This window comes from Coregonus lavaretus (assembly GCF_964263955.1).
Source record: "Coregonus lavaretus genome assembly, contig: HAP1_SCAFFOLD_1494, whole genome shotgun sequence".
In the NCBI taxonomy this organism is placed as follows: Eukaryota; Metazoa; Chordata; class Actinopteri; order Salmoniformes; family Salmonidae; genus Coregonus; species Coregonus lavaretus.
Window position 1 is genome coordinate 46,317 of NW_028164685.1, and position 15,319 is coordinate 61,635.

The 15,319-nt window shown below is 45.5% G+C and overlaps 1 protein-coding gene across 1 annotated transcript in view; it reads right to left on the minus strand.

The window, feature by feature from the left end:
- LOC311116766 (uncharacterized protein) overlaps positions 1 to 15,319 on the minus strand; it is a 40,622-nt gene that overhangs the window by 2,453 nt on the left and 22,850 nt on the right. The window contains exons 4-7 of the mRNA XM_084191808.1: positions 11,283 to 11,953; positions 10,524 to 11,060; positions 9,617 to 10,370; positions 1,870 to 1,940 (exon numbers count right to left, since the gene is read on the minus strand). Of these exons, the coding sequence (XP_084047934.1) occupies positions 1,870 to 1,940; positions 9,617 to 10,370; positions 10,524 to 11,060; positions 11,283 to 11,953 (2,033 nt within the window). The remainder of the gene's footprint in view (positions 1 to 1,869; positions 1,941 to 9,616; positions 10,371 to 10,523; positions 11,061 to 11,282; positions 11,954 to 15,319) is intronic.

Consider the following 15,319-nt stretch of genomic DNA (forward strand, 5'->3'; position numbering starts at 1 on the left):
AGTATTCACACTCCTTGACGTTTTCCACATTTAGTTGTTACAGCCTGATTTTAAAATGGATTCAATAGAGATTTTTTTTGTCACTGGCCTACACACAATAACCCATAATGTCAAAGTGGAATTATGTTTAAAATTTTTTTACAAATAGATGAAAAGCTGAAATGTCTTGAGTCAATAAGTATTCAACCCCTTTGTTATGGCAAGCCTAAATAAGTTCAGGAGTAACAATTTGCTTAACGAGTCACATAAGTTGCGTGGACTCACTCTGTGTGCAATAATAGTGTTAACATGATTTTTGAATGACTACCTCATCTCTGTACCGGTCAGGGATTTCACCATGAGGCCATGGTGACTAAAACAGTTAGAGTTGAATGGACCAGACCAGACCATCTTAATACTATTTAATTGACCAGACCAGACCATCTTAATACTATTTAATTGACCAAACCAGACCATCTTAATACTATTTAATTGACCAGACCAGACCATCTTAATACTATTTAATTGACCAGACCAGACCATCTTAATACTATTTAATTGACCAGACCATCTTAATACTATTTAATTGACCAGACCAGACCATCTTAATACTATTTAATTGACCAGACCAGACCATCTTAATACTATTTAATGGACCAGACCATCTTAATACTATTTAATTGACCAGACCATCTTAATACTATTTAATTGACCAGACCAGACCATCTTAATACTATTTAATGGACCAGACCAGACCATCTTAATACTATTTAATGGACCAGACCAGACCATCTTAATACTATTTAATGGACCAGACCAGACCATCTTAATACTATTTAATGGACCAGACCAGACCATCTTAATATTATTTAAATGGACCAGACCAGACCATCTTAATACTATAATGGACCAGACCATCTTAATACTATTTAATGGACCAGACCATCTTAATACTATTTAATGGACCAGACCATCTTAATACTATTTAATGGCTGTGATAGGAGAAAACTGAGGATGGATCAACAACATTGTAGTTACTCCACAATACTAACCTAAATGACAGTGTGAAAAGAAAAGAAGGAAGCCTGTACAGAATACAAATATTCTAAAACATGCATCCGGTTTGCAATAAGGCACTAAAGTAAAACTGCAAAAAATTTGGTAAAGTAATTAACTAGAGGAAAACCTGGTTCAGTCTGCTTTCCACCAGACACTGGGAGGTGAATTCACCTTTCAACAGGACAATAACCTAAAACACAAGGCCAAATCTACACTGGAGTTGCTTACCAAGAAGACAGTGAATGTTCCTGAGTGGCCTAGTTACAGTTTTGACTTAAATCTACTTAAATCTATGGCAAGACCTGAAAATGGCTGTCTAGCAATGATCAACAACTAACTTGACAGAGCTTGAAGAATTTTGAAAAGAATAATGGGCAAACGTTGTACAATCCAGGTGTGGAATGCTCTTAGAGACTTACCCAGAAAGACTCACAGCTGTAATCGCTGCCAAAGGTACTTCTACAAAGTATTGACTCAGAGGTGTGAATACTTATGTGAATTAGACATTTCAGTATTTCATTGTCAATAAATTAGCAACCATTTCTAAAAATATGTTTTCCCTTTGTCATTACGGGGTACTGTGTGTAGATGGGGGAGATTTAATTTGGATCCATTTTTAACTCAGGCTGTAGCACAACAAAATAAGTCAAGGGGTTTGAATACTTTCTGAAGGCACTGTAGTTTAAATGTGTTAAATTAAATCAAACTTTATTTAAAGTGCATTTAAAATCCCAACACACTTTAAATGAAAACAATCTAATTAAAAAAGTCAAAGCAAACAGGAAGCAGTAAGCAAACAGGAAGCAGTAAGGTACAATGCTCTGCACTTACAGATGTCCTCACGCTCTTCACAATCCTCCAGTTCAATCATGGAAGACGGTCCGCTTTCGAAACTTTCTAACCTGTTGACAAAAAGGAATGGATCTCCTGACATCACGTTGGACAACAGTCACTCATAACGTTGTTTAGAAGAGAAGCAACAGTAAGAAATACCCTATATATACAGCAGTATGTGGAAACCCCTTCAAATTAGTGGATTCTGCTATTTCAGCCTCACCCGTTGCTGACAGGTGTATTCAATCAATTTTATCAATTTTATTTTATATAGCCCTTCTTACATCAGCTAATATCTCGAAGTGCTGTACAGAAACCCAGCCTAAAACCCCAAACAGCTAGTAATGCAGGTGTAGAAGCACGGTGGCTAGGAAAAACTCCCTAGAAAGGCAAAACCTAGGAAGAAACCTAGAGAGGAACCAGGCTATGAGGGGTGGCCAGTCCTCTTCTGGCTGTGCCGGGTGGAGATTATAACAGAACCATGCCAAGATGTTCAAAAATGTTCATAAGTGACAAGCATGGTCAAATAATAATCAGGAATAAATCTCAGTTGGCTTTTCATAGCCGATCATTAGAGTTTAAAACAGCAGGTCTGGGACAGGTAGGGGTTCCATAACCGCAGGCAGAACAGTTTAAACTGGAATAGCAGCAAGGCCAGGCGGACTGGGGACAGCAAGGAGTCACCACGGCCGGTAGTCCCGACGTATGGTCCTAGGGCTCAGGTCTCTCAGTTGGCTTTTCATAGCCGATCATTTAGAGTTGAAAACAGCAGGTCTGGGACAGGTAGGGGTTTCGTAGCCGCAGGCAGAACAGTTGAAACTGGAATAGCAGCAAGGCCAGGCGGACTGGGGACAGCAAGGTGTCATCATGCCCGGTAGTCCTGACGTATGGTCCTAGGGCTCAGGTTCTCAGAGAGAAAGAGAGAACGAGAGAATTAGAGAGAGCATACTTAAATTCACACAGGACACTGGATAAGACAGGAGAAGTACTCCAGGTATAACCAACTAACCCCAGCCCCCCGACACATAAACTACTGCAGCATAAATACTGGAGGCTGAGACAGGAGCGGTCCGGAGACACTGTGGCCCTATCCGATGAAACCCCCGGACAGGGCCAAACAGGAAGGATATAACCCCACCCACTCCGCCAAAGCACAGCCCCCGCACCACTAGAGGGATATCCCCAACCACCAACTTACAATCCTGAGACAAGGCCGAGTATAGCCCACAGAGGTCTCCACCACAGCACAAACCAAGGGGGGGGCGCCAACCCAGACAGGAAGATCACGTCAGTAACTCAACCCACTCAAGTGACGCACCCCTCCCAGGGACGGCATGAAAGAGCACCAGCAAGCCAGTGACTCAGCCCCTGCAACAGGGTTAGAGGCAGAGAACCCCAGTGGAGAGGGGAACCGGCCTGGCAGAGACAGCAAGGGCTGTTCGTTGCTCCAGCCTTTCCGTTCACCTTCACACTCCTGGGCCAGACTACACTCAATCATATGACCTACTGAAGAGATAAGTCTTCAGTAAAGACTTAAAGGTTGAGACCGAGTCTGCGTCTCTCACATGGGTAGGCAGACTGTTCCATAAAAATGGAGATCTATAGGAGAAAGCCCTGCCTCCCGCTGTTTGCTTAGAAATTCTAGGGACAATTAGGAGGCCTGCGTCTTGTGACCGTAGCGTACGTATTGGTATGTACGGCAGGACCAACTCGGAAAGATAGGTAGGAGCAAGCCCATGTAACGCTTTATAGGTTAACAGTAAAACCTTGAAATCAGCCCTTGCCTTAACAGGAAGCCAGTGTAGGGAAGCTAGCACTGGAGTAATATGATCAAATTTCTTGGTTCTAGTCAGGATTCTAGCAGCCGTATTTAGCACTAACTGAAGTTTATTTAGTGCTTTATCCGGGTAGCCGGAAAATAGAGCATTGCAGTAGTCTAATCTAGAAGTAACAAATGCATGGATTAATTTTTCTGCATCATTTTTGGACAGAAAATTTCTGATTTTTGCAATGTTACGTAGATGGAAAAAAGCTGTCCTTGAAACAGTCTTGATATGTTCGTCAAAAGAGAGATCAGGGTCAAGAGTAACGCCTAGGTCCTTCACAGTTTTATTTGAGACGACTTTACAACCATCAAGATGAATTGTCAGATTTAACAGAAGATCTCTTTGTTTCTTGGGACCTAGAACAAGCATCTCTGTTTTGTCCGAGTTTAAAAGTAAAAAGTTTTCAGCCATCCACTTCCTTATGTCTGAAACACAGGCTTCTAGCGAGGGCAATTTTGGGGCTTCACCATGCTTCATTGAAATGTACAGCTGTGTGTCATCCGCATAGCAGTGAAAGTTAACATTATGTTTTCGAATAACATCCCCAAGAGGTAAAATATATAGTGAAAACAATAGTGGTCCTAAAACGGAACCTTGAGGAACACCGAAATGTACAGTTGATTTGTCGGAGGACAGACCATTCACAGAGACAAACTGATATCTTTCCGACAGGTAGGATCTAAACCAGGCCAGAACTTGTCCGTGTAGACCAATTTGGGTTTCCAGTCTCTCCAAAAGAATGTGGTGATCGATGGTGTCAAAGGCAGCACTAAGGTCTAGTAGCACGAGGACAGATGCAGAGCCTCGGTCTGACGCCATTAAAAGGTCATTTACCACCTTCACAAGTGCAGTCTCAGTGCTATGATGGGGTCTAAAACCAGACTGAAGCATTTCGTATACATTGTTTGTCTTCAGAAAGGCAGTGAGTTGCTGCGCAACAGCTTTTTCTAAAATTTTTGAGAGGAATGGAAGATTCGATATAGGCCGATAGTTTTTTATATTTTCCGGGTCAAGGTTTGGCTTTTTCAAGAGAGGCTTTATCACTGCCACTTTTAGTGAGTTTGGTACACATCCGGTGGATAGAGAGCTGTTTATTATGTTCAACATAGGAGGGCCAAGCACAGGAAGCAGCTCCTTCAGCAGTTTAGTAGGAATAGGATCCAGTATGCAGCTTGAAGGTTTAGAGGCCATGATTATTTTCATCATTGTGTCAAGAGATATAGTACTAAAACACTTAAGTGTCTCTCCCGATCCCAGGCCCTCGCAGAGCTGTGCAGATCCAGGACAGCTAAGCCCTGGAGGAATACGCAGATTCAAAGAGGAGTCCGTAATTTGCTTTCTAATGGTCATGATCTTTTCCTCAAAGAAGTTCATGAATTTATCACTGCTGAAGTGAAAACCATCCTCTCTTGGGGAATGCTGCTTTTTAGTTAGCTTTGCAACAGTATCAAAAAGAAATTTTGGATTGTTCTTATTTTCCTCGATTAATTTGGAAAAGTAGGATGATCGAGCAGCAGTGAGGGCTCTTCGGTACTGCACGGTACTGTCTTTCCAAGCTAGTCGGAAGACTTCCAGTTTGGTGTGGCGCCATTTCCGTTCCAATTTCCTGGAAGCTTGCTTCAAAGCTCGGGTATTTTCTGTATACCAGGGAGCTAGTTTCTTATGACAAATGTTTTTCGTTTTTAGGGGTGCAACTGCATCTAGGGTATTGCGCAAGGTTAAATTGAGTTCCTCAGTTAAGTGGTTAACTGATTTTTGTCCTCTGACGTCCTTGGGTAGGCAGAAGGAGTCTGGAAGGGCATCAATGAATTTTTGTGTTGTCTGAGAATTTATAGCACGACTTTTGATGCTCCTTGGTTGGGGTCTGAGCAGATTATTTGTTGCGATTGCAAACGTAATAAAATGGTGGTCCGATAGTCCAGGATTTTGTGGAAAAACATTAAGATCTACAACATTTATTCCATGGGACAAAACTAGGTCCAGAGTATGACTGTGGCAGTGAGTAGGTCCAGAGACATGTTGGACAAAACCCACTGAGTCGATAATGGCTCCGAAAGACTTTTGGAGTGGGTCTGTGGACTTCTCCATGTGAATATTAAAATCACCAAAAATTAGAATATGATCTGCTATGACTACAAGGTCTGATAGGAATTCAGGAAACTCAGAGAGGAACGCTGTATATGGCCCAGGAGGCCTGTAAACAGTAGCTATAAAAAGTGATTGAGTAGGCTGCATAGATTTCATGACTAGAAGCTCGAAAGATGAAAACGTCATTTTTTTTTTTGTAAATTGAAATTTGCTATCGTAAATGTTAGCAACACCTCCGCCTTTGCGGGATGCACGGGGAATATGGTCACTAGTGTAACCAGGAGGTGAGGCCTCATTTAACACAGCAAATTCATCAGGCTTAAGCCATGTTTCAGTCAGGCCAATCACATCAAGATTATGATCAGTGATTAGTTCATTGACTATGACTGCCTTTGAAGTGAGGGATCTAACATTAAGTAACCCTATTTTGAGATGTGAGGTATCACGATCTCTTTCAATAATGGCAGGAATGGAGGAGGTCTTTATCCTAATAAGATTGCTAGGGTGAACACCACCATGTTTAGTTTTGCCCAACCTAGGTCGAGGCACAGACACAGTCTCAATGGGTATGGCTGAGCTGACTACACTGACTATGCTATTGGCAGACTCCACTAAGCTGGCAGGTTGGCTAACAGCCTGCTGCCTGGCCTGCACCCTATTTCACTGTGGGGCTAGAGGAGTTAGAGCCCTATCTATGTTGGTAGATAAGAGGAGAGCACCCCTCCAGCTAGGATGGAGTCCGTCACTCCTCAGCAGGTCAGGCTTGATCCTGTTTGTGGGTGAGTCCCAGAAAGAGGGCCAATTATCCACAAATGTTATCTTTTGGGAGGGGCAGAAAACAGTTTTCAACCAGCGATTGAGTGCTGAGACTCTGCTGTAGAGCTCGTCACTTCCCCTAACTGGGAGGGGGCCAGAGACAATTACTCGATGCCGACACATCTTTCTAGCTGATTTACACGCTGAAGCTATGTTGCACTTGGTGACCTCTGACTGTTTCATCCTAACATCGTTGGTGCCGACGTGGATAACAATATCTCTATACTCTCTACACTCGCCAGTTTTAGCTTTAGCCAGCACCATCTTTAGATTAGCCTTAACGTCGGTAGCCCTGCCCCCTGGTAAACAGTGTATGATCGCTGGGTGATTCGTTTTAAGTCTAATACTGCGGGTAATGGAGTCGCCAATGACTAGGGTTTTCAATTTGTCAGAGCTAATGGTGGGAGCCTTCGGAGTCTCAGACCCCGTAACGGGAGGAGTAGAGACTAGAGAAGACTCAGACTCAGACTCCGACTCGCTACATAATGGGGAAAACCGGTTGAAGGTTTCTGTCGGCTGAATGAGCGACACCGGTTGAGCATTCCAACAGTATTTCCCTCCAGAAGCCATGAGAAAGTTGTCCGGCTGCGGGGACTGTGCGGGGGGATTTATACTAACGTTACTGTCTGTACTTACTGGTGGCACAGACGCTGTTTCTTCCTTTCCTACACTGATATTACTCTTGCCTAACGATTGCGTCTGAAGCTGGGCTTGTAGCACAGCTATTCTCGCCGTAAGGCGAGAATTCTCCTGTATATTATGAGTACAGCGACTGCAATTTGAAGACATCATGTTAATGTTACTACTTAGCTTCGGCTGTTGAAGATGTTGATGAACCATGTCCAGATAAAGCGTCCGGAGTGAAAAAGTTGAATAAGGGAAAAAAGTTGCGATGGAAAAAAGGAAAATAACGTAAAGTTGGCAGCTAAAACGCACAGGAAAATGACTCTTCTGTCTCGGGATAAACGTCCGGGGTGAAAAAGTTTAACGAAAAAAGATGAGTGAGGACAAAACTAAAAAGTTGGTAAATTTGTTGTATTAAATCGAGCACACAGCCATGCAATCTCCATAGACAAACATTGGCAGTAGAATGTCCTTAATGAAGAGCTCAGCGAGTTTCAACGTGGCACCGTCATAGGATGACACCTTTCCAACAAGTCAGTTCGCCCTGCTAGAGCTGCCCCGGTCAACTGTCAGTGCTGTTATTGTGAAGAGGTCTAGGAGCAACAACAGCTCAGCCATGAAGTGGTAGGCCACACAAGCTCACAGAACGGGACCGCCGACTGCTGAAGCGTGTAAAACTTTAGTATAAAGATTTCTTTATCCTATCCCAGGTATTCCTTAAAGAGGTGGGGTTTCAAGTGTCTCTGGAAGGTGGTGAGTGACTCCGCTGTTCTGGCATCGTGAGGGAGCTTGTTCCACCATTGGGGTGCCAGAGCAGCGAACAGCTTTGACTGGGCTGAGCGGGAACTGTGCTTCCGCAGAGGTAGGGGGGCCAGCAGGCCAGAGGTGGATGAACGCAGTGCCCTCGTTTGGGTGTAGGGACTGATCAGAGCCTGAAGGTACGGAGGTGCCGTTCCCCTCACAGCTCCGTAGGCAAGCACCATGGTCTTGTAGCAGATGCGAGCTTCAACTGGAAGCCAGTGGAGTGTGCGGAGGAGCGGGGTGACGTGAGAGAACATGGGAAGGTTGAACACCAGACGGGCTGCGGCATTCTGGATGAGTTGTAGGGGTTTAATGGCACAGGCAGGGAGGCCAGCCAACAGCGAGTTGCAGTAATCCAGACGGGAGATGACAAGTGCCTGGATTAGGACCTGTGCCGCTTTCTGTCTTTCAAGTCAGTTTATGAAAATGCCCTTTTTTGTTACAAATGTAACTTGAACCATGAATAAACACATTCACTAATAATGACTAACTTCTTGTAGCAGGCATTAGAGGCTAGAGAACAATCTCTCAAGCCCACGTGCTAGTGAATAGCCAGCTAATCTTTACCTGGATGTATTTGCTTGCTAACAAGGTTCAACAGTTGAATTGTTACGACCACACCCTTCTGTCTGTCTCCAACTGTTTGAACAGCATGCTAGCCTGTCCACTTTGTTCAGATGTTGAAATCAAGTGGCCTACCTTATTTCTCAGAATGAGAACGAGTTGCCAATTCCTTATATAATTGTTTTATGCTTATGCACATTTATAAACAGACTAGACAGCTAGGATAACAGTCTTTGGCTAAAATGCTGCTAACGGTACGTGGTACCACAATGCCGCGCGCGACAAACTGAGCATTAATTTTCCAGAATCAATGTTCATTGATACTCTGGTTTTAGTCGTGTCTGCTCTGTGCGCAATTTGAGGAGTTGAGACATAAAAAGCGTATCGTTAAAAAACGTAACTTCTCTATTATAGTAAAATGTCTCAATGTGTTTGTGTCCATATGACCGATTCTGTTGGACCAAACCTCAAAATGCAAATAGCGAGTTGAAACCGCTCGTCAGAGAGGAAGATGTGATATCACAACTTTGTTGGCGTGAGAGGCAGGGGGAGGGGCTTGGTGTGTAAACCATAGAGGAAGAGGCGAAGCGCTAGAATCTGTCCAAAAATAAGGGTAATGTGTTTATATGGGCTTATTTTGGACCTATTCTTTTTGCCTGCCTTCCCACCTCTTGGATGACGACTCCCATTGTTAGGGAGGAGACGTGCATCTCGTCAGTATACAGATCTCTGAGCAAAAGAGACCAGAAAAAAACAATGAGAAAAAGCTGATAAAAACTAAAAACTAAACCATGATTCATGCGATGCAGGCATTTGGAATATCGCTCAAAAACGCACATTCTAATTAATCAAATTCATTTGATATATCGCCTAGTCAGAAGTAACAGTGTTGAAAAGAGAAGCAACAGTCAGAAGTAACAGTGTTTAGAAGGAACATTTAGATGTAAAGGTTTTGAGAAGCAACAAACAGAAGTAAGTGTTGAGAAGCAACAGTCAGAAGTAACAGTGTTTAGGAGTGTACTTACGTGTTGTCTGAGAGTCGGTTGTTGCTTTGGGAGAAGTCTTGGCGTCTGGTCTTTTTCCCCAGCTTTCCAACAGGCTCTATATAGCAGACAGTACTGGCACTCAGATCCACAAGGCTGGAGCTCCTGTCACTGGCTGGGTCCTGGGAGGGGTCCTTAGCTGGACCAGTGCTGAGGCTGACGCTGGGACTCTGGGCTGACTGCTCTTCAGGGAATAGGGCTTTCCTCCCTGAAGTCTGCAACGTGCTTCTGACAGTGGCCACCGGGAGCGCTTCTCTGCCCGAGGAGAAGATGGCGCCAAAGGTGGCCAGAGAGCGCTTGACCGTCTTGGGAGTGGAGAGGTCCTTCCTCTTCACCAGGGTCTGACCTGCTCCAGGTCGAGGTGAGGAGGCGTTCTGAGGAGGTCGCAGGGACTTAGCAGGCCTGGTCCGGACTGGTCTGGGCTTGGACTTACTTCTCACCACCTTGCGTGTTTTTGGGTTAGGCTGGGGTTGATGGGGTGAAGGTGTTTTTGGGTTAGGCTGGGGTTGTTGAGGGAAGGAAAAGGTGCGGCCAGCATTCTCTGGGGGGTTGTTGGTCTCCCACCAGTTCACTGGAGCTTTCCTCCTCCTGCGTTTCTCTGGAGCCTCCCTGGCCTGGTGCTGCTGCCTGCTGGGGGTAACGGTAGCAGAGTGGGGGGTAATGTTAGTGGGTGTGGCATCACTCTGGGGTTTACACTTGGGAGTGCAGTTGTAGAGCCAGTCAAACACCTTCTCACCTGAGAAGAGACACAAGCAGAACACAAATCACCACATATTTCAATAACAGCTGTTTGAGATGACAGTACATATTTTGTATATTACTAAGCTTGATTTATGAGTGAACTATATTCCCTTGAAGGAAAATGGATGGCGTTAATATGAAGCCTTACTTGAGGTGAGTGTATGCTGTCTGAGAGGGCTGGGCATGGCCTCCTGTTCCTCTTCTCTCTGACCTTCAGGCCTCGCTGGCTCCTCTGTACTGGCTATCGTCTGCTTCTTAGGTCTGCCCTTCTTGGGCTTCTCTGCTTTCTGCTCTGCAGTCTGATTGGACCACGGTTTCTTCTCTGTGGTCTGATTGGACGAGGGTTTATTTGCTGCTGACTGATTGGACGAGGGTTTCTTCTTTGCGTTCTGATTAAACAAGGGTTTTGATGGCCCGTCCTCCTGCCCTGACTCCACAGAGGAATGTCTTGCTGGTTTAGATGTAGTTGTCTTGTTATTCTGTTTGGACTTGTTGTCTGTCTCTGTGAGCTGTGTGTTGACAGGACTGATGAGCCACCAGGGACCAGGCTCGGTCCTCTTCCTCTTCCCTGCTAACTGGGAGGAGTCAGCCTCACCAGTAGGGGCGGGGCAGACCTCCTGGGCCTTACAATTGGCTGGAACCTTAGAGATGACTCGTCTCTGTCCTGTTGGTGCCGACTGTAGAACTGTGGAGGAAAGACAACATTACATCTAGCCTTTTATGTAAACTACATTTTTTCCCATTGATTGTTTTGTGAATGTTTTTTATATATTTTTTTATTTGTTGAGAGCTCTTACAAAACATATTCCTATACCTACAAATGGCATGATACAACTTGAACTTGTGATGAACGTTGTAGTCAGAAAAACCATCATGATGTGTGATGTCAGCTGTCAGGGGATATTACCTGGAGAAACATCCTGGTCTGCAGCCGCTTCACTCTCCTCCTCCATGGTGACGGGCTCCTCCCCAGCTCGACCTGACAGTCTCCTGGTCTTCCCAGACTGCCGGCCTCGTCCTCGGCTCGTCTTGGGGTTCACCTTGTCACCTTGGATACCAGCTTTGGATTTAGAGATTCTGGGAACTTTCTTTTCTGTTTTGGTGTGGCTAGGTTTAGGCTTGGCCCCTCCTCCTGGTGCCTCTTGTTCCAGGTCACCTGCTGTCGTTGGTTCAGATAACAGGTTGTTGACTTTCTTCTTTTCTTGTTCTATGTCGTCTGCCTCGAGGTCAACATGATTAACAGGCCCATCACCCTGAGGTCCTACCCCCGGGGGACTAGAGTCCCTCTCCTTCCTGGTTGTAGGATTCTTTCCCTTCTTCTCTTTAGTTGTCCGAGGTCTGTCTGTCCCTCCTGATCTCTGATTGGCTGTAGCCTTGGTGAGTATGTCTGCTGAGGCATTGTCACTACTGTGTGATTGGTTCTGCTGCTTTGGTCGTGGTTTGGCTGTGGTCCTGATGGGGTCAAACTTCCAGCGATGGGAGAACCAGGGAGGCTCATAATCCTCCAGGATCAGGAAGTCATCCTCCAGCTCGGTGAGAGGAGGTTCTCTCACTGGAGACGCCAGGGCTTTCCTAGGACTGAACAGAAACAGGGCTTTAACCCTCTGACCTCTAACCCTAGCCTCTAACCCTTTCCTAGGGCTGACCAGAAACACAGCATTGACCACAGCCTCTGACCTATAACCCTAGCCTCTAACCCTTTCCTAGGGCTGACCAGAAACACAGCATTGACCACAGCCTCTGACCTCTAACCCTAGCCTCTAACCCTTTCCTAGGGCTGACCAGAAACACAGCATTGACCACAGCCTCTGACCTATAACCCTAGCCTCTAACCCTTTCCTAGGGCTGACCAGAAACACAGCATTGACCACAGCCTCTGACCTATAACCCTAGCCTCTAACCCTTTCCTAGGGCTGACCAGAAACACAGCATTGACCACAGCCTCTGACCTCTAACCCTAGCCTCTAACCCTTTCCTAGGGCTGACCAGAAACACAGCATTGACCACAGCCTCTGACCTCTAACCCTAGCCTCTAACCCTTTCCTAGGGCTGACCAGAAACACAACATTGACCACAGCCTCTGACCTCTAACCCTAGCCTCTAACCCTTTCCTAGGGCTGACCAGAAACACAGCATTGACCACAGCCTCTGACCTATAACCCTAGCCTCTAACCCTTTCCTAGGGCTGACCAGAAACACAGCATTGACCACAGCCTCTGACCTATAACCCTAGCCTCTAACCCTTTCCTAGGGCTGACCAGAAACACAGCATTGACCACAGCCTCTGACCTCTAACCCTAGCCTCTAACCCTTTCCTAGGGCTGACCAGAAACACAGCATTGACCACAGCCTCTGACCTCTAACCCTAGCCTCTAACCCTTTCCTAGGGCTGACCAGAAACACAGCATTGACCACAGCCTCTGACCTCTAACCCTAGCCTCTAACCCTTTCCTAGGGCTGACCAGAAACACAGCATTGACCACAGCCTCTGACCTATAACCCTAGCCTCTAACCCTTTCCTAGGGCTGACCAGAAACACAGCATTGACCACAGCCTCTGACCTATAACCCTAGCCTCTAACCCTTTCCTAGGGCTGACCAGAAACACAGCATTGACCACAGCCTCTGACCTCTAACCCTAGCCTCTAACCCTTTCCTAGGGCTGACCAGAAACACAGCATTGACCACAGCCTCTGACCTCTAACCCTAGCCTCTAACCCTTTCCTAGGGCTGACCAGAAACACAGCATTGACCACAGCCTCTGACCTCTAACCCTAGCCTCTAACCCTTTCCTAGGGCTGACCAGAAACACAGCATTGACCACAGCCTCTGACCTATAACCCTAGCCTCTAACCCTTTCCTAGGGCTGACCAGAAACACAGCATTGACCACAGCCTCTGACCTCTAACCCTTTCCTAGGGCTGACCAGAAACACAGCATTGACCACAGCCTCTGACCTATAACCCTAGCCTCTAACCCTTTCCTAGGGCTGACCAGAAACACAGCATTGACCACAGCCTCTGACCTATAACCCTAGCCTCTAACCCTTTCCTAGGGCTGACCAGAAACACAGCATTGACCACAGCCTCTGACCTATAACCCTAGCCTCTAACCCTTTCCTAGGGCTGACCAGAAACACAGCATTGACCACAGCCTCTGACCTCTAACCCTTTCCTAGGGCTTATGAGTGAGAAAGTTAGACGCACAAATATCATACCCCAAAAACGCTAACCTCCCCTGTTATTGTAATGGTGAGAGGTTAGCATGTCTTGGTGGGATATTTGTGCGTCTAACTTTCTCACTCATCATTATTCATGATTCATTCAGGACTATCCGTAATCATGGTAGCATCCACATTAATGTAGTAGTGTTTCAAAACATATTCTCTTCTGATTTACAAAAGAAGTGTCTCCAAAATGACAATTATTTACCATAAAATGGGGGGACAACGTCAAAAGGGCAGTAATTTATAAACGGTCTAAACTCGATATGGATGAAAATACCCTCAAATTAAAGCTGACAGTCTGTACTTTAACCTCAGTCATTGTATCATTTCAAATCCAAAGTGCTGGAGTACAGAGGCAAGACAACTAAATAATTGTCACTGTCCCAATACTTTGAGCTCCCTGTATTCTGCCCTGTAGCAAAGAGAAAATGTTGCGGTTTTAAAGCTAATTTCCTGCAATTATATGCATTTAGCCATGCAGTGTTCTTTTGGTCACACATAAAATATAAACTGACAGTACAAAACATTAAGAACACCTTCCTAATATTGAGTTGCACCCCCTTTTGCCCTCAGAACAGCCTCAATTCATCGGAGCATGGACTCTACAAGGTGTCGAAAGCGTTCCACAGGGATACTGGCCCATGTTGACTCCAATGCTTCCCACAGTTGTCTCAAGTTGTCTGGATGTCCTTTGGGGGGTGGACCATTATTGATACACACAGGAAACTACGGAGCATGAAAAACCCAGCAGCGTTGCAGTTCTTGACACAAACTGGTGTGCCTGGCATGACTCCGGTCTCCTCTCCTTCATCTACACTGACTGAAGTGGATTTAACAAGTGACATCAATAAGAGATCATAGCTTTCACCTGGATTCACCTGGTCCCTCTATGTCAGATGCCATACACGCCGTCTGCCCGTTTCAGTTGAAACCATGATTCATCGCTGAAGAGCACACTTCACCAGTGTGCCAGTGGCCATTGAAGGTGAGCATTTGCCCACTGAAGTCAGGTCAAGACCCTGGTGAGGACGACGAGCACGCAGATGAGCTTCCCTGAGACCATTTCTGACAGTTTGTGCAGAAATTATTCGGTTGTGCAAACCCAGTTTAATCAGGTGTCCTGGTGGCTGGTCTCAGACGATCCCGCAGGTGAAGAAGCCGGATGTGGAGGTCCTAGACTGGCCGGTTGGACGTACTGCCAAAATCTCTAAAACAATGTTGGAGGTGGCTTATGGTAATGAAATGAACATTAAATATTCTGGCAAAAGTTCTGGTGGACATTCCTGCAGTCAGCATGCCAATTGCACACTCCCTCAAAACTTGAGACATGTGGCATTGTGTTGTGTGACAAAACTGCACATTTTAGAGTGGCCTTTAATTGTCCCCAGCACAAGGTGCACCTGTGTAATGATCATGCTGTTTAATCAGCTTCTTGATATGCCACACCTGTCAGGTGGATGGATTATCTGGGCAAAGGAGAAATGCTCACTAAAAGGGATGTCAAAATGTGCGCACAACATTTGAGAAAATATGCTTTTTGTGCATATGAAAGATTTCTGGGATCTTTTATTTCAGCTCATGAAACATGGGACCAACACTTTACATGTTGCGTTTATGTTTTAGTTCAGGACTGAATGGCATTTATGGTGAGTTTGGTCATTTACAAGAGAATGAAAAGGTTTTGATGCTTGTCTGCTCTGATGTCCTCTGTAGCTCAGC